The sequence below is a fragment of the Tasmannia lanceolata genome, unplaced genomic scaffold (genome assembly GCF_043159265.1).
Source record: "Tasmannia lanceolata isolate RefF3 unplaced genomic scaffold, GAP_Taslan_0.1 ptg000003l, whole genome shotgun sequence".
Taxonomy (NCBI): Eukaryota; Viridiplantae; Streptophyta; class Magnoliopsida; order Canellales; family Winteraceae; genus Tasmannia; species Tasmannia lanceolata.
In genome coordinates, this window is record NW_027518680.1 from 29,742,251 (window position 1) to 29,766,577 (window position 24,327).

At 42.6% G+C, this 24,327-nt stretch overlaps 1 protein-coding gene and 11 non-coding genes across 12 annotated transcripts; 11 read left to right on the forward strand and 1 right to left on the reverse strand.

Moving 5' to 3' along the window:
* The first annotated feature begins 578 nt into the window (after positions 1–578).
* On the forward strand, positions 579–697 carry LOC143874314 (5S ribosomal RNA). Its single transcript, XR_013248998.1, has one exon. It is a non-coding gene; the product is annotated as a 5S ribosomal RNA (ribosomal RNA).
* Positions 698–1,294: 597 nt separating this feature from the next.
* LOC143870924 (5S ribosomal RNA) lies at positions 1,295–1,413 on the forward strand. Its single transcript, XR_013245703.1, has one exon. It is a non-coding gene; the product is annotated as a 5S ribosomal RNA (ribosomal RNA).
* Positions 1,414–2,010: 597 nt separating this feature from the next.
* On the forward strand, positions 2,011–2,129 carry LOC143873787 (5S ribosomal RNA). The gene has a single exon (XR_013248486.1). It is a non-coding gene; the product is annotated as a 5S ribosomal RNA (ribosomal RNA).
* A 598-nt stretch (positions 2,130–2,727) lies between these two features.
* LOC143870528 (5S ribosomal RNA) lies at positions 2,728–2,846 on the forward strand. The gene has a single exon (XR_013245305.1). It is a non-coding gene; the product is annotated as a 5S ribosomal RNA (ribosomal RNA).
* A 597-nt stretch (positions 2,847–3,443) lies between these two features.
* Positions 3,444–3,562, forward strand: LOC143870925 (5S ribosomal RNA). Its single transcript, XR_013245704.1, has one exon. It is a non-coding gene; the product is annotated as a 5S ribosomal RNA (ribosomal RNA).
* Positions 3,563–4,159: 597 nt separating this feature from the next.
* LOC143870926 (5S ribosomal RNA) lies at positions 4,160–4,278 on the forward strand. The gene has a single exon (XR_013245705.1). It is a non-coding gene; the product is annotated as a 5S ribosomal RNA (ribosomal RNA).
* Positions 4,279–4,874: 596 nt separating this feature from the next.
* LOC143873176 (5S ribosomal RNA) lies at positions 4,875–4,993 on the forward strand. Its single transcript, XR_013247897.1, has one exon. It is a non-coding gene; the product is annotated as a 5S ribosomal RNA (ribosomal RNA).
* Positions 4,994–5,590: 597 nt separating this feature from the next.
* LOC143873789 (5S ribosomal RNA) lies at positions 5,591–5,709 on the forward strand. Its single transcript, XR_013248488.1, has one exon. It is a non-coding gene; the product is annotated as a 5S ribosomal RNA (ribosomal RNA).
* Positions 5,710–6,306: 597 nt separating this feature from the next.
* On the forward strand, positions 6,307–6,425 carry LOC143873790 (5S ribosomal RNA). The gene has a single exon (XR_013248489.1). It is a non-coding gene; the product is annotated as a 5S ribosomal RNA (ribosomal RNA).
* A 597-nt stretch (positions 6,426–7,022) lies between these two features.
* LOC143870927 (5S ribosomal RNA) lies at positions 7,023–7,141 on the forward strand. Its single transcript, XR_013245706.1, has one exon. It is a non-coding gene; the product is annotated as a 5S ribosomal RNA (ribosomal RNA).
* Positions 7,142–7,738: 597 nt separating this feature from the next.
* Positions 7,739–7,857, forward strand: LOC143870928 (5S ribosomal RNA). Its single transcript, XR_013245707.1, has one exon. It is a non-coding gene; the product is annotated as a 5S ribosomal RNA (ribosomal RNA).
* A 13,497-nt stretch (positions 7,858–21,354) lies between these two features.
* LOC143869418 (uncharacterized) lies at positions 21,355–24,157 on the reverse strand. Its single transcript, XM_077376260.1, has 4 exons — positions 23,798–24,157; positions 22,429–23,710; positions 21,548–22,128; positions 21,355–21,363 (listed from the first exon to the last, which is right to left on the reverse strand). Exons 1-4 carry the CDS (start codon positions 24,155–24,157, stop codon positions 21,355–21,357), a joined length of 2,232 nt encoding a protein of 743 aa, XP_077232375.1.
* Between the last annotated feature and the right edge of the window lie 170 nt (positions 24,158–24,327).

A 24,327-nucleotide genomic window follows, 5' to 3' on the forward strand; every position in this document is an offset into this window, starting at 1 on the left:
CTACCACTTTTTTCGAACAATCTTTCGGTTCTGGAACATCGATGCGAACTGAAACGCACGTTTAGTGCGTCGCCTCCTACGTTTCGGTTCGGATCTTTTTATTTTCTTCCGGATGGTGAATTCAAAGACGTCCGGTCTTTATTATGGCGGGGTGATAGTGTCGTTTGATTCGATAAACGGAATTCGTTCTGACATTTCATTTGCGGTCAAATTATAGCGGGGGTTTGTTTAGATTCAGTGACGTACAGGCTATAGCGGATGAGTGTACTAGTGGATGCGAGTCATGAATCCGGTCGGAAGGTGTTTACTGGCCGTGAGCTACCCTTGGTGCACAAATATCGTTCCGACGATAACTTTTGATCCGCCCGTCAGATCGTGGCGATTCTTATATTGATTCGGGGGTACTCGGGAAGATTCATCGCGCGATGACAGCCCTGGCGGTCATCCGGCTTCCCGACATGCTCGGATCGTCCATCCGGTGTCATCTAGCAGGATTTTTTCGCACTTTCATTTAAACGGACTTCGTACGACAATGCGAGTGGAAACTCTTTATTACTTTGACAATGGAGAGGCATGCTGGGTGCGATCATACCAGCACAAATGCACTGGATCCCATCAGAACTCCGAAGTTAAGCGTGCTTGGGCGAGAGTAGTACTAGGATGGGTGACCTCCTGGGAAGTCCTCTTGTTGCACCCCTGTCACTTTTTTCGGCTATCTACCACTTTTTTCGAACAATCTTTCGGTTCTGGAACATCGATGCGAACTGAAACGCACGTTTAGTGCGTCGCCTCCTACGTTTCGGTTCGGATCTTTTTATTTTCTTCCGGATGGTAAATTCAAACACGTCCGGTCTTTATTATGGCGGGGTGATAGTGTCGTTTGACTCGATAAACGGAATTCGTTCTGACATTTCATTTGCGGTCAAATTATAGCGGGGGTTTGTTTAGATTCAGTGACGTACAGGCTATAGCGGATGAGTGTACTAGTGGATGCGAGTCATGAATCCGGTCGGAAGGTGTTTACTGGCCGTGAGCTACCCTTGGTGCACAAATATCGTTCCGACGATAACTTTTGATCCGCCCGTCAGATCGTGGCGATTCTTATATTGATTCGGGGGTACTCGGGAAGATTCATCGCGCGATGACAGCCTTGACGGTCATCCGGCTTCCCGACATGCTCGGATCGTCCATCCGGTGTCATCTAGCAGGATTTTTTCGCACTTTCATTTAAACGGACTTCGTACGACAATGCGAGTGGAAACTCTTTATTACTTTGACAATGGAGAGGCATGCTGGGTGCGATCATACCAGCACAAATGCACTGGATCCCATCAGAACTCCGAAGTTAAGCGTGCTTGGGCGAGAGTAGTACTAGGATGGGTGACCTCCTGGGAAGTCCTCGTGTTGCACCCCTGTCACTTTTTTCGGCTATCTACCACTTTTTTCGAACAATCTTTCGGTTCTGGAACATCGATGCGAACTGAAACGCACGTTTAGTGCGTCGCCTCATACGTTTCGGTTCGGATCTTTTTATTTTCTTCCGGATGGTGAATTCAAAGACGTCAGGTCTTTATTATGGCGGGCTGATAGTGTCGTTTGATTCGATAAACGGAATTCGTTCTGACATTTCATTTGCGGTCAAATTATAGCGGGGGTTTGTTTAGATTCAGTGACGTACAGGCTATAGCGGATGAGTGTACTAGTGGATGCGAGTCATGAATCCGGTCGGAAGGTGTTTACTGGCCGTGAGCTACCCTTGGTGCACAAATATCGTTCCGACGATAACTTTTGATCCGCCCGTCAGATCGTGGCGATTCTTATATTGATTCGGGGGTACTCGGGAAGATTCATCGCGCGATGACAGCCCTGGTGGTCATCCGGCTTCCCGACATGCTCGGATCGTCCATCCGGTGTCATCTAGCAGGATTTTTTCGCACTTTCATTTAAACGGACTTCGTACGACAATGCGAGTGGAAACTCTTTATTACTTTGACAATGGAGAGGCATGCTGGGTGCGATCATACCAGCACAAATGCACTGGATCCCATCAGAACTCCGAAGTTAAGCGTGCTTGGGCGAGAGTAGTACTAGGATGGGTGACCTCCTGGAAAGTCCTCGTGTTGCACCCCTGTCACTTTTTTTCGGCTATCTACCACTTTTTTCGAACAATCTTTCGGTTCTGGAACATCGATGCGAACTGAAACGCACGTTTAGTGCGTCGCCTCCTACGTTTCGGTTCCGATCTTTTTATTTTCTTCCGGATGGTGAATTCAAAGACGTCCGGTCTTTATTATGGCGGGGTGATAGTGTCGTTTGATTCGATAAACGGAATTCGTTCTGACATTTCATTTGCAGTCAAATTATAGCGGGGGTTTGTTTAGATTCAGTGACGTACAGGCTATAGCGGATGAGTGTACTAGTGGATGCGAGTCATGAATCCGGTCGGAAGGTGTTTACTGGCCGTGAGCTACCCTTGGTGCACAAATATCGTTCCGACGATAACTTTTGATCCGCCCGTCAGATCGTAGCGATTCTTATATTGATTCGGGGGTACTCGGGAAGATCCATGGCGCGATGACAGCCCTGGCAGTCATCCGGCTTCCCGACATGCTCGGATCGTCCATCCGGTGTCATCTAGCAGGATTTTTTCGCACTTTCATTTAAACGGACTTCGTACGACAATGCGAGTGGAAACTCTTTATTACTTTGACAATGGAGAGACATGCTGGGTGCGATCATACCAGCACAAATGCACTGGATCCCATCAGAACTCCGAAGTTAAGCGTGCTTGGGCGAGAGTAGTACTAGGATGGGTGACCTCCTGGGAAGTTCTCGTGTTGCACCCCTGTCACTTTTCTCGGCTATCTACCACTTTTTTCGAACAATCTTTCGGTTCTGGAACATCGATGCGAACTGAAACGCACGTTTAGTGCGTCGCCTCATACGTTTCGGTTCGGATCTTTTTATTTTCTTCCGGATGGTGAATTCAAACACGTCCGGTCTTTATTATGGCGGGGTGATAGTGTCGTTTGATTCGATAAACGGAATTCGTTCTGACATTTCATTTGCGGTCAAATTATAGCGGGGGTTTGTTTAGATTCAGTGACGTACAGGCTATAGCGGATGAGTGTACTAGTGGATGCGAGTCATGAATCCGGTCGGAAGGTGTTTACTGGCCGTGAGCTACCCTTGGTGCACAAATATCGTTCCGACGATAACTTTTGATCCGCCCGTTAGATCGTGGCGATTCTTATATTGATTCGGGGGTACTCGGGAAGATTCATCGCGCGATGACAGCCCTGGCGGTCATCCGGCTTCCCGACATGCTCGGATCGTCCATCCGGTGTCATCTAGCAGGATTTTTTCGCACTTTCATTTAAACGGACTTCGTACGACAATGCGAGTGGAAACTCTTTATTACTTTGACAATGGAGAGGCATGCTGGGTGCGATCATACCAGCACAAATGCACTGGATCCCATCAGAACTCCGAAGTTAAGCGTGCTTGGGCGAGAGTAGTACTAGGATGGGTGACCTCCTGGGAAGTCCTCGTGTTGCACCCCTGTCACTTTTTTCGGCTATCTACCACTTTTTTCGAACAATCTTTCGGTTCTGGAACATCGATGCGAACTGAAACGCACGTTTAGTGCGTCGCCTCCTACGTTTCGGTTCGGATCTTTTTATTTTCTTCCGGATGGTGAATTCAAAGACGTCCGGTCTTTATTATGGCGGGGTGATAGTGTCGTTTGATTCGATAAACGGAATTCGTTCTGACATTTCATTTGCAGTCAAATTATAGCGGGGGTTTGTTTAGATTCAGTGACGTACAGGCTATAGCGGATGAGTGTACTAGTGGATGCGAGTCATGAATCCGGTCGGAAGGTGTTTACTGGCCGTGAGCTACCCTTGGTGCACAAATATCGTTCCGACGATAACTTTTGATCCGCCCGTCAGATCGTAGCGATTCTTATATTGATTCGGGGGTACTCGGGAAGACCCAACGCGCGATGACAGCCCTGGCAGTCATCCGGCTTCCCGACATGCTCGGATCGTCCATCCGGTGTCATCTAGCAGGATTTTTTCGCACTTTCATTTAAACGGACTTCGTACGACAATGCGAGTGGAAACTCTTTATTACTTTGACAATGGAGAGGCATGCTGGGTGCGATCATACCAGCACAAATGCACTGGATCCCATCAGAACTCCGAAGTTAAGCGTGCTTGGGCGAGAGTAGTACTAGGATGGGTGACCTCCTGGGAAGTCCTCGTGTTGCACCCCTGTCACTTTTTCGGCTATCTACCACTTTTTTCGAACAATCTTTCGGTTCTGGAACATCGATGCGAACTGAAACGCACGTTTAGTGCGTCGCCTCCTACGTTTCGGTTCGGATCTTTTTATTTTCTTCCGGATGGTGAATTCAAACACGTCCGGTCTTTATTATGGCGGGGTGATAGTGTCGTTTGATTCGATAAACGGAATTCGTTATGACATTTCATTTGCGGTCAAATTATAGCGGGGGTTTGTTTAGATTCAGTGACGTACAGGCTATAGCGGATGAGTGTACTAGTGGATGCGAGTCATGAATCCGGTCGGAAGGTGTTTACTGGCCGTGAGCTACCCTTGGTGCACAAATATCGTTCCGACGATAACTTTTGATCCGCCCGTCAGATCGTGGCGATTCTTATATTGATTCGGGGGTACTCGGGAAGATTCATCGCGCGATGACAGCCCTGGCGGTCATCCGGCTTCCCGACATGCTCGGATCGTCCATCCGGTGTCATCTAGCAGGATTTTTTCGCACTTTCATTTAAACGGACTTCGTACGACAATGCGAGTGGAAACTCTTTATTACTTTGACAATGGAGAGGCATGCTGGGTGCGATCATACCAGCACAAATGCACTGGATCTCATCAGAACTCCGAAGTTAAGCGTGCTTGGGCGAGAGTAGTACTAGGATGGGTGACCTCCTGGGAAGTCCTCGTGTTGCACCCCTGTCACTTTTTTCGGCTATCTACCACTTTTTTCGAACAATCTTTCGGTTCTGGAACATCGATGCGAACTGAAACGCACGTTTAGTGCGTCGCCTCATACGTTTCGGTTCGGATCTTTTTATTTTCTTCCGGATGGTGAATTCAAAGACGTCAGGTCTTTATTATGGCGGGCTGATAGTGTCGTTTGATTCGATAAACGGAATTCGTTCTGACATTTCATTTGCGGTCAAATTATAGCGGGGGTTTGTTTAGATTCAGTGACGTACAGGCTATAGCGGATGAGTGTACTAGTGGATGCGAGTCATGAATCCGGTCGGAAGGTGTTTACTGGCCGTGAGCTACCCTTGGTGCACAAATATCGTTCCGACGATAACTTTTGATCCGCCCGTCAGATCGTGGCGATTCTTATATTGATTCGGGGGTACTCGGGAAGATTCATCGCGCGTTGACAGCCCTGGTGGTCATCCGGCTTCCCGACATGCTCGGATCGTCCATCCGGTGTCATCTAGCAGGATTTTTTCGCACTTTCATTTAAACGGAATTCGTACGACAATGCGAGTGGAAACTCTTTATTACTTTGACAATGGAGAGGCATGCTGGGTGCGATCATACCAGCACAAATGCACTGGATCCCATCAGAACTCCGAAGTTAAGCGTGCTTGGGCGAGAGTAGTACTAGGATGGGTGACCTCCTGGAAAGTCCTCGTGTTGCACCCCTGTCACTTTTTTCGGCTATCTACCACTTTTTTCGAACAATCTTTCGGTTCTGGAACATCGATGCGAACTGAAACGCACGTTTAGTGCGTCGCCTCCTACGTTTCGGTTCCGATCTTTTTATTTTCTTCCGGATGGTGAATTCAAAGACGTCCGGTCTTTATTATGGCGGGGTGATAGTGTCGTTTGATTCGATAAACGGAATTCGTTCTGACATTTCATTTGCAGTCAAATTATAGCGGGGGTTTGTTTAGATTCAGTGACGTACAGGCTATAGCGGATGAGTGTACTAGTGGATGCGAGTCATGAATCCGGTCGGAAGGTGTTTACTGGCCGTGAGCTACCCTTGGTGCACAAATATCGTTCCGACGATAACTTTTGATCCGCCCGTCAGATCGTAGCGATTCTTATATTGATTCGGGGGTACTCGGGAAGATCCATCGCGCGATGACAGCCCTGCCAGTCATCCGGCTTCCCGACATGCTCGGATCGTCCATCCGGTGTCATCTAGCAGGATTTTTTCGCACTTTCATTTAAACGGACTTCGTACGACAATGCGAGTGGAAACTCTTTATTACTTTGACAATGGAGAGGCATGCTGGGTGCGATCATACCAGCACAAATGCACTGGATCCCATCAGAACTCCGAAGTTAAGCGTGCTTGGGCGAGAGTAGTACTAGGATGGGTGACCTCCTGGAAAGTCCTCGTGTTGCACCCCTGTCACTTTTTTCGGCTATCTACCACTTTTTTCGAACAATCTTTCGGTTCTGGAACATCGATGCGAACTGAAACGCACGTTTAGTGCGTCGCCTCCTACGTTTCGGTTCCGATCTTTTTATTTTCTTCCGGATGGTGAATTCAAAGACGTCCGGTCTTTATTATGGCGGGGTGATAGTGTCGTTTGATTCGATAAACGGAATTCGTTCTGACATTTTATTTGCAGTCAAATTATAGCGGGGGTTTGTTTAGATTCAGTGACGTACAGGCTATAGCGGATGAGTGTACTAGTGGATGCGAGTCATGAATCCGGTCGGAAGGTGTTTACTGGCCGTGAGCTACCCTTGGTGCACAAATATCGTTCCGACGATAACTTTTGATCCGCCCGTCAGATCGTGGCGATTCTTATATTGATTCGGGGGTACTCGGGAAGATCCATCGCGCGATGACAGCCCTGGCGGTCATCCGGCTTCCCGACATGCTCGGATCGTCCATCCGGTGTCATCTAGCAGGATTTTTTCGCACTTTCATTTAAACGGACTTCGTACGACAATGCGAGTGGAAACTCTTTATTACTTTGACAATGGAGAGGCATGCTGGGTGCGATCATACCAGCACAAATGCACTGGATCCCATCAGAACTCCGAAGTTAAGCGTGCTTGGGCGAGAGTAGTACTAGGATGGGTGACCTCCTGGGAAGTCCTCGTGTTGCACCCCTATCACTTTTTTCGGCTATCTACCACTTTTTTCGAACAATCTTTCGGTTCTGGAACATCGATGCGAACTGAAACGCACGTTTAGTGCGTCGCCTCCTACGTTTCGGTTCGGATCTTTTTATTTTCTTCCGGATGGTGAATTCAAACACGTCCGTTCTTTATTATGGCGGGGTGATAGTGTCGTTTGATTCGATAAACGGAATTCGTTCTGACATTTCATTTGCGGTCAAATTATAGCGGGGGTTTGTTTAGATTCAGTGACGTACAGGCTATAGCGGATGAGTGTACTAGTGGATGCGGGTCATGAATCCGGTCGGAAGGTGTTTACTGGCCGTGAGCTACCCTTGGTGCACAAATATCGTTCCGACGATAACTTTTGATCCGCCCGTCAGATCGTGGCGATTCTTATATTGATTCGTGGGTACTCGGGAAGATTCATCGCGCGATGACAGCCCTGGCGGTCATCCGGCTTCCCGACATGCTCGGATCGTCCATCCGGTGTCATCTAGCAGGATTTTTTCGCACTTTCATTTAAACGGACTTCGTACGACAATGCGAGTGGAAACTCTTTATTACTTTGACAATGGAGAGGCATGCTGGGTGCGATCATACCAGCACAAATGCACTGGATCCCATCAGAACTCCGAAGTTAAGCGTGCTTGGGCGAGAGTAGTACTAGGATGGGTGACCTCCTGGGAAGTCCTCGTGTTGCACCCCTGTCACTTTTTTCGGCTATCTACCACTTTTTTCGAACAATCTTTCGGTTCTGGAACATCGATGCGAACTGAAACGCACGTTTAGTGCGTCGCCTCATACGTTTCGGTTCGGATCTTTTTATTTTCTTCCGGATGGTGAATTCAAAGACGTCAGGTCTTTATTATGGCGGGCTGATAGTGTCGTTTGATTCGATAAACGGAATTCGTTCTGACATTTCATTTGCGGTCAAATTATAGCGGGGGTTTGTTTAGATTCAGTGACGTACAGGCTATAGCGGATGAGTGTACTAGTGGATGCGAGTCATGAATCCGGTCGGAAGGTGTTTACTGGCCGTGAGCTACCCTTGGTGCACAAATATCGTTCCGACGATAACTTTTGATCCGCCCGTCAGATCGTGGCGATTCTTATATTGATTCGGGGGTACTCGGGAAGATTCATCGCGCGATGACAGCCCTGGTGGTCATCCGGCTTCCCGACATGCTCGGATCGTCCATCCGGTGTCATCTAGCAGGATTTTTTCGCACTTTCATTTAAACGGACTTCGTACGACAATGCGAGTGGAAACTCTTTATTACTTTGACAATGGAGAGGCATGCTGGGTGCGATCATACCAGCACAAATTGTGGACCCCGATCCGAGAGAGGGGCGGGGAACGGGCCCCACACTAAGTCTCAGGATCATCCACGTGAATGGAGAGCTCTACCAAGGAACTCTCGAAAGAAGTGCCCCTCACAGCATGAGTAGCGATACAAAAGGTGAGATACCTCTCGATTCGGGGACTAGCCCAGATTCGAGGCGTACTTTAAACAAAGAAGAGTCGCCATCCAAGGAAAAAGGCAAATGGGCCTTGGATCCCATACTATGCTCTGTTGCAACGGATAACCAGAGATATAAAAATAAGGTTCGTGCCTGGTTACGAATTCGGAAGGTCTAAAGAGCACCTCATCCGCCCAAGTGCAAACACCTGGTCTCTTATGCCATTTACTTAATAATTTTGAAGAGCTTTGGGGGAAAATCATATGAAATGGGAATGAATATCTCCGAGAAGACGTCTATCTAATCATGCATGTCTCGGAGATGAAATCAAAGGCACACAAGATAAAATAAAAGAAACATGTGTCACCTAAGCATAGCTAGGTTATAAGTGACATGCCTAATGGGTGTCTAAGTTCTGATGAACAAACACATGCATGACACACCAAAAAAGTATAAGGTCTGCGCAATAAAGTAAGAAAACACTGCAAAACATAGAAAATGACTCGATACCATACAACCCTAAAACTCTAATCTATACCTAGGCCCGAGTCTTTAGATGATCTGATGTTCATCTAAAGAAGCCTACGTATCCCCGCCTCCACGAGAATCAAGGCAACGTAGTTCTTCGTACCTATTCTAAGCTATGATGCCTAAGACATCTAGACCTCTATCCTAGACTCGATCTAAAAGACCGGACTAGTTCTTAAAGCTTCTTGTGTGATTATTTAAATTCCAATGGATTGTAGATTTTAGGACACCCTATATGCCCTAACTAAATGCAGGTTAGTCCTAAGCTAATGCAGGTGATTCCTATAATCTAAGTGTAGCTAGGCTGTACGCCCTAAGGGAAACAATGGGATCACTAGCGTATCCAAGACTTAATCATCAGTCGACGATATGAATCGCCAACTGACTAGACGGAGGCGCTCCTATAACTCTAGGACAAACTCCTAACTCTAACACAAACACAAACAAACCACACAACACATCAAAGACAAATTCAAAACTCTAAAACTCTTTATCTAGGACAAACTCCTAACTCTAGAGGAAGATCTTGTTGAAAACAAGGTTTTGAAGATTTTTGGTATTTTTTCTTAAAATGGGTAAATGATTTATTTACAAAGGTTTGGCTGGACCTGAGATAAGAATCTCAAGCTGCACTACGTACCTCGTGGAAGAGGATCAAGCCAACGTAGTTCGAAACAGATTTCCTAACTACTCCTAATGACTCAAGATTTTTGGTTTTTTAGGTGTTTTTGTTGTTTTTAAGTGTTTTTGACTCAAGGGAGACAAATCCTATCATCATAAGGGGAAGACAGACTCCTGATATCCCGCAAAGGTTGGACAGCATCCTATGCTTTGCGGAGGGAAAATGAACAGAATAACAACTCTGCAAGGGTTGGACAGCATCCTATACCTTGCGAGAGTGGATAGAAAAACACATGATTTGATAAGAGGTAGAATAGAATCCTAACCCCTATGATGATAGAATTTGATTCCTGAACAAGAGGATTGACTCTCTAGCTAAGGACAGACTCCTAGGCTAAGGACTGACTCTGAAAATAGGATTCTTAAGAAGGAGGTGCTAATGAGACAAAGCCTGTCTCCTAAAAGAAAAAGAGATAAAGAAGGGTGTTAGTGAGACTATCAAGCTGAGATAAAACTCACAAGTAATAAGGGAAGACCTTGTGCATATTTAGCAAAGGTAAAACATCCAGCCGGGCCGGACAGCTACCTAGCCTTAGGGTGCAACAAATGTGCAACCAGATACCCATATAGGATAGGGGTATGAAGCCAAGCCGAGTAGGGTGTTCTCCCAAAACCAAATGATACACAAAGAGGAGGTTTAGCAAGAAAATGAGACTAGGTAAGTCTCTTAGACACAGAGGTAGGATAGAGAAAATACTAACAAGGAAAAAGAGACCTTGTGCATATTTGGTAAAGGTAAAACACCCAGCCGGGCCGGACAGCTACCTAGCCCTAGGGTGCAACAAATGTGCAACCAGATACCCATATAGGATAGGGGTATGAAGCCAAGCCGAGTAGGGTGTTCTCCCAAAACCAAACGACGCACAAAGAGGAGGGTTAGTAAGAGAATGAGACTAGGCAAGTCTCCTATATACAAAGGAGAGGTATGCAACTTGGACTGAGCAAGTCCCCTAAGGATGGGCTTGGGCTATCGCCTTCATCGCCCATGCAACGAGAGGGGATTCTAATATTTAAAGAATTTAACAAAAATCTAAAAGACTGTGTTAGTCTATCAAAGAGAGAAGAAAAGTCTAACAGATAAACACAAATTCCATTCTATTCTTATAAAAATAAATCAAATACCAAACAAAGAGAAATTTTCAATAGAACAATAAACGATCTATAGCAATTATAAAATGATAACAACATTAATTAGTCCAGACCAGCCGCTGGATAGCCTAATAAAGTAAAAACAATATCGAACACTTCAAAACCAATCACAAACCCCAATACGGGGACTCCAATGAAATCAGATGATGCCAAAGTAATCATCTGATATCAAATACACATGATAATATTTCTAATCCCGCCTTGAGATCAGACAGTACTCATGTCGATAATATCGAATAGAGTAGTCATCTGATCTCCTTCTTCTTATTAAACAATTTATTTAAATAAAATAAGGCAGCAAGTAGTGAACAACAGGGAATATTAATTATGTGCTTATGAATGTGAACCAATGGGCAGCAATTTATTCGTAATAATGGGCAGCAAACAATAAACAACAGGGAATATTAACTATGTGCTCGTGAATGTGAACCAATGGGCAGCAATTTATTCGCAATAATGGGCAGCAAACAATAAACAACAATGGATAGCAACTATATGCTTGTGAAAATGAACCAATGGACAGCAGTTTATTCACAATAATGGGCAGTAAACAATAAACAACAATAGATAGCAACTATGTTCTTATGAAAATGAACCAATGGGCAACAGTTTATTCACAATAATGGGCAGCAAACAATAAACAACAATAGATAGCAACTATGTTCTTATGAAAATGAACCAATGGGCAGCAGTTTATTCACAATAATGGGCAGCAAACAATAAACAACAATAGATAGCAACTATATTCTTATGAAAATGAACCAATGGGTGTCAAGGCATTAAGCATGATGGATCAAATAATGAGAACACATCCCATGCTATGACACTGAATGACCAAATCGTAGATAACTACTATGTAACTGATGAAAACTTTAAACAATAATAGTCTGAAGATGGCTCTTTGTTGCTATTACCTTAAGCTTACTATACCTTGGATCTAACCTGAACTCCTATGCATGCGCCTTAATCATGTAAAGATAACTTTTTGTTGCTAAAATACAGGGCATGTATAAAATACAGCACAAATTTTTAACCAATTCACTCATTTATACAGCAATATAAAAAGAGCTTTTGCTAAGATAGGCTTTAGCATCTTTAGAAATTCTCCAAGTACCACTACAAATCCCATAAGGTCTTCTCTATCACCGAAAAATTCAAACTAAGTCATACAAAATATATAAAAAAAAATGTTTCAAGATAAATACAGTCACAAAATTTGGACTACGGATATAAGCATAAAATCAAGTATCTCATCCTCACATAATATTAATTTTTATACAATCCAAGAATTAAGAAGAGAAAGAGATAAAAAAAAAAAAAAAAAAAATAAAATAAAATAATATCAAAAGCTTTGGAATGATAGCGTAAATGAGGGGGGTTTCAATATGGCTACCACAAAACAAGGCTACAAGGGCTGCCATTATTAAAGAGAAATGGCTGTCATTATTAAGAATGAGGGGCTGCGAATATTAAAAAGTGAAATAAGGGCTGTGCATATTAAATAAGGGTACAAAGGCTTCAATTATATACATATAGACATGAAGCATTGCTCACAAAGACAATCCTCATACTATTTTCTAATCCCTATGGCATTTACCTGTAAGAAATTATCTAATGAAATTTGCAAACAGTGGAAATTCAATATATCCCTTATTAGAATGTCAAAGACCTCATGCCATCCAATCAAATAGGTTAAGTTGTTGATATCTATAAAACTTATTTCCCATTTCTAATAATATGCAATAAAAATTCATAGATACTACCTTAAACATTCAATATATATTATTTTTTTTTTTTACCAAATCAGGGATATAATATGTGCACAGTTTAACATTTCTCAAAATAAAATGGATTACAAATATGGAAATATTTTTCTACCTATGACACTAATGTCATACACCACTAAATCAATCTTCGAGTAGAAAACCAATTTAATTTTGAAAAATACTTAGATAACTTGAACTCCTACACTTAAAATAAACATTTTAAACATATTATATACATCCCTAAATAGTTTGAACTGGCATGTATTAAGAAAGATTAACATCAGAATTGCTCTCACAATCCATAAATAAATGGGCCTAATTGACGATTGAATTATGTCTATTCCCCGTACAAAAATAAAAAAAAAATTATTTACCACCTGGTTCAAGTAGAACAGAACATACAGCTTATGATTTTCTAAATTTTTCAAGTACAAACACCACTATCTATACTCAGATAACCTTTATTCCATATCATTATTGTTAAACTTATAAGAAGGAACAGAAAAAAGATTCATGAAAAACAAAATAGTAAATGACATATTCACAGGCTAAAAATAATACTTACGATTAAAGAAATCGAAAATATCCTTAATCAACAAATCAAAACATATCATTCACTCTTCTTGAAATGAACATAATTCATAATCTAGACAAGACATCAAAAGAATTCTTACAATCTCAACAATTACACAGGTGATTTGCACACATGAAACCAAAACAATAAAATATCAGAAATCATGACCTCATTCTATCAGATCAATCACATTAGAAAACATCACATCTTAAAAAAAAAATTATATATTAAAAATTTTTAAAGAAAAACAGAGTTATAAGCTATTACTTACATTCTCCATAAAAAAAAAACTTCATAGATCAAATTATATGATTCATACTTGCTAATTAAAAAAAAAACAAGCTATTCATTCAAAAGAAAACTATATCTATGATTTTCCACAGATCGATACAAGTAATCAAAATCGATAGCTTCTCTTCTTTTTTTTTTTTTAATATAGAATTTGATAGATCTAATAGTGGAAGATAAGGAAAATACCTGAATTATCACAGTGACTTTAATGTTCTCCTTGTTTTTTTTTTTTTTCCGATGTAGAAATCTTAATTCGAGAACAAATCTTGTGATCCAAATGAAGAAAATCTCTGCAATCTTGAATAGATCCGAGTTGATTCCTTTCTTTTTTAGAGAACTTTCAGCTTTGAAGCAAAAACACACTTTACATTTGCATATATCTACCGGTCTCTCCTTCTCCGAATTTTAACATGGATTTCCAAAGAAAACGATGATCAAAGATCAGTTGAGAAGAAAACAAGTTCAGATCTTAGGGTTTATGCAGAGAAAAACAAACTCTGGCTTAAACGAGAAAAACAGAGGAGAAGAATAGATTTGCAGAATCGAAAGCTAGAGGTTGTGTTCACCGGAGAAGAAGAAACGGCCGAAAATTTGGCCAAAATTATAACGTGAAACGCTTGTCGGAGAAGAAAGAGGGGAAAAACTAGGTTAGGGAGTTTAGATCTAGAATTCGTAGCTAAAAAAAATCAAAGCCGAAGATGATACAGAGTGAGATTGAAACCGTGAAACGCTTGCCGGAGAAGAGAATTCCACCAGAAAATCAACCGGAAAATGATCGGCGAAGGAAAAGGAATGGATTTAGGGTTTGGATCGCATGGGATCTACTCTCTCTCTCTAGCTTTGCAGACTCTCTCTCTCTAAAAGGGGAAACGAAAATTCTCTCTCCTTTTAAAAAATGAGAGAAAATGATATATATAGAAATTTCGGGAGGTTGATATCGGCACTCCAAGAATGATGAGCGCGCGGAAAATTGATGAGCGCGCGAAAAAATGATGATCGTGCGGTTTCCCTTGTCTTTTCTGGATTCGAATAGACACCGCTCAGGATAAATGCACCCCCCATCTGCGAACTTGACCTACGACATTGTCCGACTCGTTCGCTAGGCAATCGAACTCGGATTTCGACGAAATTTTGCAGGGAGCTTGGTGAGACCCTAAGCTAGTCTAGGGTGAAGTTTGAGGTTCTATCTCGTTTATTTGATGAGGCTTTGCTCAAACAAGAAGGGATTAGGGCACGGTCAAAATGGGGTGTCTACAGATGCCCCTCTTTGGCAGAGCGTGCTTGTCGCGCGAATGTCAAAGCTGAACTGACAACACATTTTGACTGGCCCAAGATTAAAGAGTTTAAAATTTTGATTTTTGATTTTTGAAAATGATATCCACAAGATATATGGTGAAATAGCCTTTCACCAGACTCTGACTCTGCAAACGTTGGTGAGATAGCCTCTCTCCAACTCTTAACTCGGTACATATTGACGAGATAGCCTCTCTTGCAAAACATTAAATGACAGATTTGATTATAAATGATCTTGAAATTCGGAGAGAAAATGGATTTGAATGCCATGTAGAAACGGACTTGAATGCCGCTTGGAAACGGACTTGAATGCCGTGTGAAAACGGACTTGAATACCTTGAATGCCGTGTGAAAACGGACTTGGAATGCCATGTGAAAATGGACTTGAAATGCCATGTGAAAATGGACTTGAATACCTTGAAATAAAATCTTTCAAATGATGAGAGAAATGACCAAACTCCAAATCGCGGAGCAATTGGCAAAAACATCTTTTAAAATCTTTCAAATGGTGAAAGAAAATGACCAAACTCCAAATCGCGGAGCCATTGACGAAAACAACTTTTAAAATCTTTCAAATGGTGAAAGAAATGACCAAACTCCAAATCGCGGAGCCATTGGCAAAAACATCTTTTAAAATCTTTCAAATGGTGAAAGAAATGACCAAACTCCAAATCGCGGAGCCATTGGCGAAAACAACTTTTAAAATCTTTCAAATGGTGAAAGAAATGACCAAACTCCAAATCGCGGAGCCATTGGCAAAAACAGCTTTTAAAATTTTTCAAATGGTGAAAGAAAAGACCAAACTCCAAATCGCGGAGCCATTGGCAAAAACAGCTTTTAAAATTTTTCAAATGGTGAAAGAAAAGACCAAACTCCAAATCGCGGAGCCATTGGCAAAAACAGCTTTTAAAATCTTTCAAATGGTGAAAGAAAAGACCAAACTCCAAATCGCGGAGCCATTGGCGAAAACAGCTTTTAAAATCTTTCAAATGGTGAAAGAAAAGACCCAAACTCCAAATCGCGGAGCCATTGGCGGACATATATTTTTTTAAATGAAAGAAAAATTCATTGAAACGATTGAAGAAATGATCAACTTTGATCGATTTCACAAGGTGAATAAGTCATTCTTTGCCAAGAATGATTGAAAATGCATGATCTTTGCCGAAGATAAAACTCAAAGATCTTGAAGAAAATTTCAGGTATTGACCCTTTTAGAATGAGCGAAAAACATTTTGCTAATGATTTGACGATTGCAGGAGCAAATTCTAGACTCTGCTAGGGATAAAATTTTCTGAAAACTTGACTTTAAAAGAAAACAATTTGATTGAAGAGACTGGCTCAAAGATTGTACTCAAGCCTCTCTGGTTTTCATTTGCTGAGAATAGCTATCCTAGCTATCATCACGCTTGATATCTTTTATGACGTAAGTCATAAAAGATGCCCCTAGTATGAAATACTTCCATGACAGATTCGGAAGAGAGCAAAACACAGGAAATAGTCAAAAATTTTCATTTCATTGAATATCTGAGGTTACAAAGCTTTCAGGTTTACAACAGGCTGTATCTGCCCGACAATTGCCTTTCAATTCTGACGATCTCTGCCATTTCATATGGGCTTGAAAGCCTGCCATATGGACTTGAGAATCAATCATCTTCTGAACTTCACTCTGCTGCGCATCACCCTTGAGGGGATACAAATTCATCATTTTTTCATCACCCCAGCCTTGGGAGGAATATTAACCACACAGGACTCTGGAATTTGACCTTGACTCAACATAGAAAAAGACTTGGACAACCAGCAAATGAGGACTTCGACGGGCACAATGACTTAAACTCTAAGAAAAACTGAATCTGCTTCTTAGTCTGATAAGTATTTTTAAAATGGTACAGTCTACCACTCTTAAAATCTTTTGAAAACCGTATTTAAAGGTGTTTCATTCCTTTTTCCGGTATTTCCATCATGGTTATTATTCCCTTGGATTGTTTAGTCTTAACCCCCTTAGCCTTGAGAGTGTCAGAAGAATTTCTGTCGGTGCTTACTCAGACTTTGAAGTAGTGCTGCCGAAGAAATGAAAGTCTTGCTGGCTTTCAGAGGTTCTGTCCTTTATGAAGTCACTGCCATGACCAAATTGCCTTTTCAGGTTTTCGATTTGGCGGACCGCATGCCTTAATTTTTGCCTAAGCCGTCCTTTCAGGTTTTCAGCTTAGCGGGCGAATGACCCTAACTTTTGCCTAGACCACCCTTGCGGGTTTTCAGTCTAGCGGGTCTAAGACTCCATATATATATATTTTTTTTTATTTTCTTTCTGTTTCTCTACAAACCTGGGCCTAAGTACACCAGAAGGACTTTTAGGTAGGCTTGGGTTCAAACAGGTTAACATTTGGTAAGTTTTCATGTATTTGACCGAATCTGGCCCTCCAGACTGCCTACGTATCCCCAAAGAAATGAGAATCAGGTCCGCGTAGTTCGCCCATTTGGGTTTCAAAAATTGTTTATTTTGTTCTTTCTTTCCTTCTTTTTTTTAAGGATTTGAAAGGTTTGAAGGATTTGACCGAACCCGAATTAATCAGGCTACCTACGTACCCCTGAAGAGATGGGGATCAGGTCCGACGTAGTTCGGGCTATTATCTTTTATGACGCAAGCCATAAAAGATGCCCCTGGTTTGAGTTTATCAAAGAATGAAAGTGTTTTTTTTTTTTATTTAGGCCCAAAGTGTTTGCAAATGGTTTTTTGACTTTGAGGTTGTTGGCTTTTGAGCTCTGATCGATCAAAGACGGCCTCCTGGTGTATCTAAGCATAGTACTTTTTTAGTTGGTCCAGGTTTGTAGGTTCTGTTAATTTTTCTCCATTTTCATTGAGGAGTCTTACGGCTTTTCCAGGCAGGACTTCATCAACAATGTAAGGACCAGACCAATTTGGCCTGAACTTCCCTCTGGGATCAAACACTGGTGCCCTGTAAGACTTCAAGACGAGATCTCCTGGTTTCAGGTCCCGGACCTTGACTTTCTTGTTAAAGGCTCTTTCAATTCTTCTCTGATACCCTTGGATGTGATACAAGGCTCTCAGCCTCTTTTCATCAATCATCTGTAATTCCTGATGTCTGGCTTTGGCCCACTCAGACTCTGGCAGATTCGCTTCCATCATAACTCTTAGAGACGGGATTCTCACTTCAACAGGGAGGACTGCTTCCATTCCATACACTAGAGAATATGGAGTTACACCTGTAGAGGATCTGATCGATGTCCTGTAAGCCCATAAAGCAAAAGGAAGCTTGTTCGACCAGTCCTTATAAGTCTCGGTCATCTTACTGATTATGACCTTGATATTCTTATTCGCTGCCTCTACAGCCCCATTTGTCTGCGGTCTATAAGGAGATGACTTATGATGCTTGATTTTAAACTCTTCGCACAAGTGCACTACCTCTTTCTTGAAATGAGATCCATTATCAGAAATCAATTCATGAGGTACTCCATATCTGCAAATGATATTCGCACGGATGAACTTCGCAACTGTATTGGAAGTTATGGAAGCATATGAAGCAGCTTCTATCCATTTCGTGAAATAATCAATGGCCACCAAGATGTACTCGTGCCCACTTGACGATTTGGGATAGACTTTGCCAATGATATCAATTCCCCATACTGAGAACGGCCATGGCGAGGTCATAGAATGCAGCTCTGACGGAGGCACATGAATAAGATTCGCATAGACTTGGCATTTATGACATTTCTTCACGAATGCGAAACAATCTGTTTCCATTGAGGGCCAATAGAAGCCAAGTCTAAGGATTTTTCTTGACAGCATCTTACCATTCATGTGAGGACCACAAACACCTTCATGTGTTTGCTCTATGAGCTCTGCAGCCTGATCTTCATCAACACACAGAAGCTGAATACCGTCAAATGACCTTCTGTACAACTCTTCACCACAAATGATGAAATTGGCAGCGAACTTCTGAAGAGTTTTCCTCTCTTTGCTGGAAGCTTCAGGCGGATGTCCCTTGCCTGAAATGAAATTTCTGATATCTGTATACCATGGTTTTCCATCTGGACACCTGGCAGATATTTCAATGGCATTCACATGTGCTGGAGCCCATTGCAACCTTACAGCTAAAGGTTGAACCTCCATTGTAGCAGAAATGTCCAACATTGATGCCAGAGTAGCCAGAGCATCAGCAAAGTGATTTCTTGTCCTCGACAGATGAGTGAAGGTGACATTCCTGAACTTTTTGACCAGAGATTCGAGATAAGTATGATATGAGATCAACCTCGCCTCTTTTGTCTTCCAATCCCCATTTATTTGACAAATGATCAGGATTGAATCTCCAAATACATCGATGTCTTGAATTCGCAAAGCCAAAGCTGCCTCAAGTCCTGCGATGCATGTTTCATATTCAGCCATGTTATTGGTGTACTCAAATTGCAACTTGATGGATAACGGAATGTACTCCTTCTTTGGAGATACCAAAATTGCCCCTATTCCTTGACCATGATTATTGACAGCTCCGTCAAAGTACATAAGCCACTTGGAACTCGGAGTTTCTTCTTCAATGTCCATAATCTCCTCATCAGGAAAATCAGCTTTCAGAAAAGCATTCTCCTCAACAGGAGCATCAGCCAACTGCTCAGCGATGACCCGTCCCTTAATTGATTTCTGAGTAACATAAGTGATGTCAAACTCAGACAATAATAGCAACCATCTGGCTGTTCTTCCAGTAAGAGCGGGTTTTTCGAACAAATACTTCAACGGATCCATCCGTGAGAGCAAAAATATCTTGTTCGACAGAAGATAATGTCTAAGCCTTTGAGTCGCCCAGACCAATGCTAAACACGTCTTTTCCAAGACAGTGTACTTGATTTCATATTCCAACATTTTCTTACTGATGTAGTAAATGGGCTTTTCTTTCTTAGACCCTGCCTCCTGCTGAGCAAGCATACAACCCATTGCTGTATCCGTGATGGACAAATACATCAACAACGGTTGACCAGGAATGACTGGGGACAAGACAGGAGGCAAAGACAAGCACTGCTTGACCTTTTCAAACGCTTCCTGACATTCTTCATTCCATTTCTTAGAGGAATTCTTTTTTAATAACTTGAAGATGGGTTCACACGTCATAGTTAAATGAGATATGAATCTCCTCAAATATTGCACTTTGCCCAGGAATCCACGAATCTGCTTTTCTGTCTTTGGTGGTTGCATTTCTTGGATTGCCTTGATCTTCTGAGGGTCCACTTCAATTCCTCTCTCGCTGACCATGAATCCGAGCAACTTCCCTGACGTGACCCCAAATACACATTTATTTGGATTCAAGCGAAGCTGAAACTTTCGGATTCGCTCAAAAAACTTTCTCAAAGCGACTGTATGCTCTGGCCGAGTCCTGCCTTTGACAATCATGTCATCTACATAGACCTCGACTTCTTTGTGAATCATGTCATGAAGAAGAGTAGTCGCAGCTCTCTGATAGGTGGCACCAGCATTCTTGAGACCAAATGGCATTACTCTGTAGCAATATGTCCCCCACTGAGTAATAAATGCCGTCTTCATCATGTCCTCAGGCGCCATTTTGATCTGGTTATACCCTGAGAATCCATCCATAAAGGATAAAAGTGCATGCCCAGCGGTATTGTCAACCAGGAGATCAATGTTCGGAAGCGGAAAATCATCTTTCGGACTGGCCTTGTTCAGATCTCTGAAATCGACACACATCCTGACTTTCCCGTCCTTCTTGGGCACCGGTACAATATTTGCAAGCCATTCAGGGTATTCAACTACTTCGATGAATTTCACTTCGAGTAGTTTCTTAACCTCATCATGAACTTTCAACTCCCATTCTGTTTTAAGCTTTCGGAGTTTTTGCTTCTTCGGCTTGATGCCAGGGATTAGAGGTAATTTGTGTTGGACAATGTCCTCACTCAATCCTGGCATGTCGTCGTAAGACCAAGCAAAAACCTCCTTAAACTCTTTTAGCAAGGTGATTAATTCTTCACGCTCCTCAGGAGATAAAATTTTGCCAATTCGTATTTCCCGAATTAAGGTTTCATCACCTATATTTACGGTTTCAATTTCCTCTTCAAGTGGTTTAGCGCGGCGACTCTCCTCTTGTTGAATCATATGCTTGATTTCAAGGGGAGTTTCGTCGGCTACCTCATTAGACGGGGAATCTTGATTATCATTATTAGTTACTTGATCAAGTTCAGAAGCAGAATCAGCAGAAGAGACAAGTACAGGAATATAAGCAAAAGAGTCTTTTATTTCGTCAGAATCAATGATTACATCAGATGACTCGCCCACATCAGGCGTTACAGACTTTGAAACAGAATGAAAAAATAAGTCGACATCAGTATCGACACAACCAGAAATATACACAGACGAAGAATCAATGAATACATCCTCAGACTTGGACTCGACACCATCAAGGACAGACTCGTCATCCACTCCAGAGGTAGACCCGACCTCTACAGTACCTGCATCAAAAGAAAAGTTAGAAATGACAGACTCTGGGACGGACTCAGAAACTGACACAAATTTTGAAACAACTGACTCTTTTGAAGAGACTGGAGTATACTGAAGGACTACTTGGGGTATAACCTGTGAGGTCCAATTATCCAGAGGTCCCTCGGCTGGGGTGATATAGTCCTCTGGGTTCACAAAAGGTGCGTCTCTTCCAATCATAGCAATGACCGGTGCCTCAGTTTGAAACAAAGAATTCAGGAGTTCTGGCTCAAAGTTCTCAACCCAGTCTGAGTCTGGTTCCTCTGTCACTACTGCCTCTGCAATCTGCTTACTGTAAAATTCCGCTGGCAGCTCATCCGCAAAGAAAATCTCAAGACCCGGCAGCTTGGTCCCATCCTCATCATACCATGGCTCTGAGAAACCATAATAAGGGCAATCAGCTCCCTCTTTTCGGAATCTACCATTCATGACTTTGCTGAAAGGTCCCATTGGAAACTCTAAACCTTTGCGGCGACATTCTGCCCATTTAAACATGTAGGCTCTCATTTCCTGCACCTCCTTGCGAGTCGGCTTATATCCCAACCCAAACAACCCATCAGATGTTTTCAACTCGGGCCGCTCAGTCGGACCCTGCATATTCTTTCCCAAACCTGCCCCTGGGAGATACCCAAATCGGCGCATCATCTTGACTACCCGAGTATTGGTGCTAGAGAGAAACATAATTTCTTCACTCATAGCCTCTTTCATGGTGATAGCTGAAACCTCTACTGAAAATCCTGTCAGACTGATATCTCTTGTATTTTCAGTAACAAGCTCTTGAGATATTTGTCCGACTTCTGGCTCGGGATCTCCTTTGACAGTGATCACCCGATTGTTTCGAATGAATTTCAGTTTTTGATGAAGTGTGGAAGGGATAACTCCAACCTTGTGCAGCCAAGGTCGACCAAGCAATAGACAAAAAGAAGTCTTGATATCCAACACCTGAAATTCAATGTCAAAGGTTTCTCCTCCAATGACAATCTCAGTAGCCAAGGTTCCAATAACGTCCCTTCGAGTTCCATCATATGCCAGTATACCCTGCTCAGACGGAATGAAGTCTTCAGGCCCAAACCCCAGAGTAGTGGCAGTGCTCAAAGGACACACGTTCAAAGCTGACCCATTGTCTACCAGTACTTCAGAGACTTTCTTCTGGTTGCAAAGCAAGGTAATTTTGAGAGGACGAGTATGGTCCTTCCCTTCTGACGGCAAATCTTCGTCTGAGAAAGACAAAGCTTTTGAAGCTTTGGTCATGGCTACCAGGCCGACTAACTCATCTGGAGTAATCTCAACAGATACTTGGGACGAGTTCAGCTCACGAAGTACAACCTGTCTGTGCTTCGGCGATGCCATCAATAAACCCCAAATGGACACATTAGCTTGTGTCTTCTTGAGCTGATTCAACAAATTGTCTTCTTCTTCCTCAAGCCTCTGTTTCTGTTTCTGATTGTCAACCCCTCTTGCAACCTCAGCTGGATTATCAACTCTGAGTTCAGCTGGCTTAAAGACTCGTCCACCCCGTGTGACGTGGCGGAGCTCATCACATTGATCGTTCAGGAGCAACAAATCTTCATCTTCTATCCTAAGGGTGTAAGGGGTTTTTATTTCTTCTCCCTCATCATCACTCACCCTTAAGACATATAGAGATTCAGAATCTTTCTCCTCATCTTCACACTGGAAAATATATGACTGGTTTGATGGCCCAGCCACATCAGAATCGTTCCAGGATAAAACATATGGCCTTTCGGATTCTGCCAACTGATCTCCTTCTTCAAATTTCCAGACATAGGGTTCTTCGGATTCCACAGCACATATGAAGGAAGCCGGATCAATGATAGACTCCTCGGCGCAAATGACATTGACCGAAGATGGAGGCGGCATTGCATGCGTAGGAAGGGGGTTTCTAGTTACATTTGGTAACTCGATTGACAGTTCCTTCCTATCAATCATGTTTTGAATTTGGTGTTTCAAAGCTAAACACCTATCAGTGATATGGCCCGTGTTACGGTGGTAATCACAGAATTGATCTTCTCTCCAGGATCTTGGCAACGGGTTGGGAGGAGGTTTAATGTCAGGCAACTTGATCTTCTTGTCCTTCAATAGCTTCTTCAAAGCTACGGACAAAGAATACGGAAGGGGATCGAAATGACGAAGAGGCTTCTGCTCCATTGTCGGCCTTCTTACTTCAGTAACTACTCTGGGTGGTGGCGGCCTGACATAATTGACATTATGGATCTCTTTCGGCGCCATCACAGGTCGCTTCCCTTCTCTGCCATCAGATGGTACTCTAGATCTCAGGCCTTTAGCCAATGCATCTTCTATCTGAGTCCCAGTCTTAATAAGATGGTTAAAATCAAGAAAATATTGGATAGCCATATGGTGGTAATATTGTGGTGATAGATTTTTCACCACAATCTTGATCTGATCCTCATCTGACAACCGATGAGTCATTTGGGCAGCCTTCCTTCTCCATCTACGGATGAAGGAAGTGAAGGTTTCATTATGGCCCTGCTTCAAAGCCTTTAAATCTCTCTTAGTTACATCGATCCCCTCTTCCATAGAAAATTGTTCGACGAACCTGTTTGCAATACTCTCTAGAGTTCGGATCTCCTCTGTTTTCAAACTCAGGAACCACTTCTTAGCTGTTCCAACAAGGGATCTAGGAAATAATAGAGCAACTTGCTCCGGAGATAGACCATGCTGCTGTAAAAGCGGAAGAACTGACATTAGATGGCTTCGAGGACACCCGGTCCCATCGTATTTATCCATGTCCGGAACTTTGAATCTAGGAGGCAATGTGACTCCCGGATACAACATAAAATCGGCCATGTTCAACTTTTTTGGGCCTTGAAATTTTATGTTTTCCATCTCTTGGGCCAGCCTATCCATTCTGTCCGCCATCGCTCTGTCCTCATTGGTTCTATTCAGATTAGGATGAC

What these genes read in the sequence shown, in the direction of transcription:
- LOC143869418 (XM_077376260.1), bottom strand. Translation starts at nt 24,157, where the DNA reads ATGGATAAATACGATGGGACCGGGTGTCCTCGAAGCCATCTAATGTCA. An exon ending in AGGATCAGATCAAGATTGTG is followed by an intron (nt 23,711 to 23,797) that starts GTGAAAAATCTA and finishes ACTGGGACTCAG; the next exon opens with ATAGAAGATGCATTGGCTAA. An exon ending in CTTCATTCCGTCTGAGCAGG is followed by an intron (nt 22,129 to 22,428) that starts GTATACTGGCAT and finishes TCAGTCTGACAG; the next exon opens with GATTTTCAGTAGAGGTTTCA.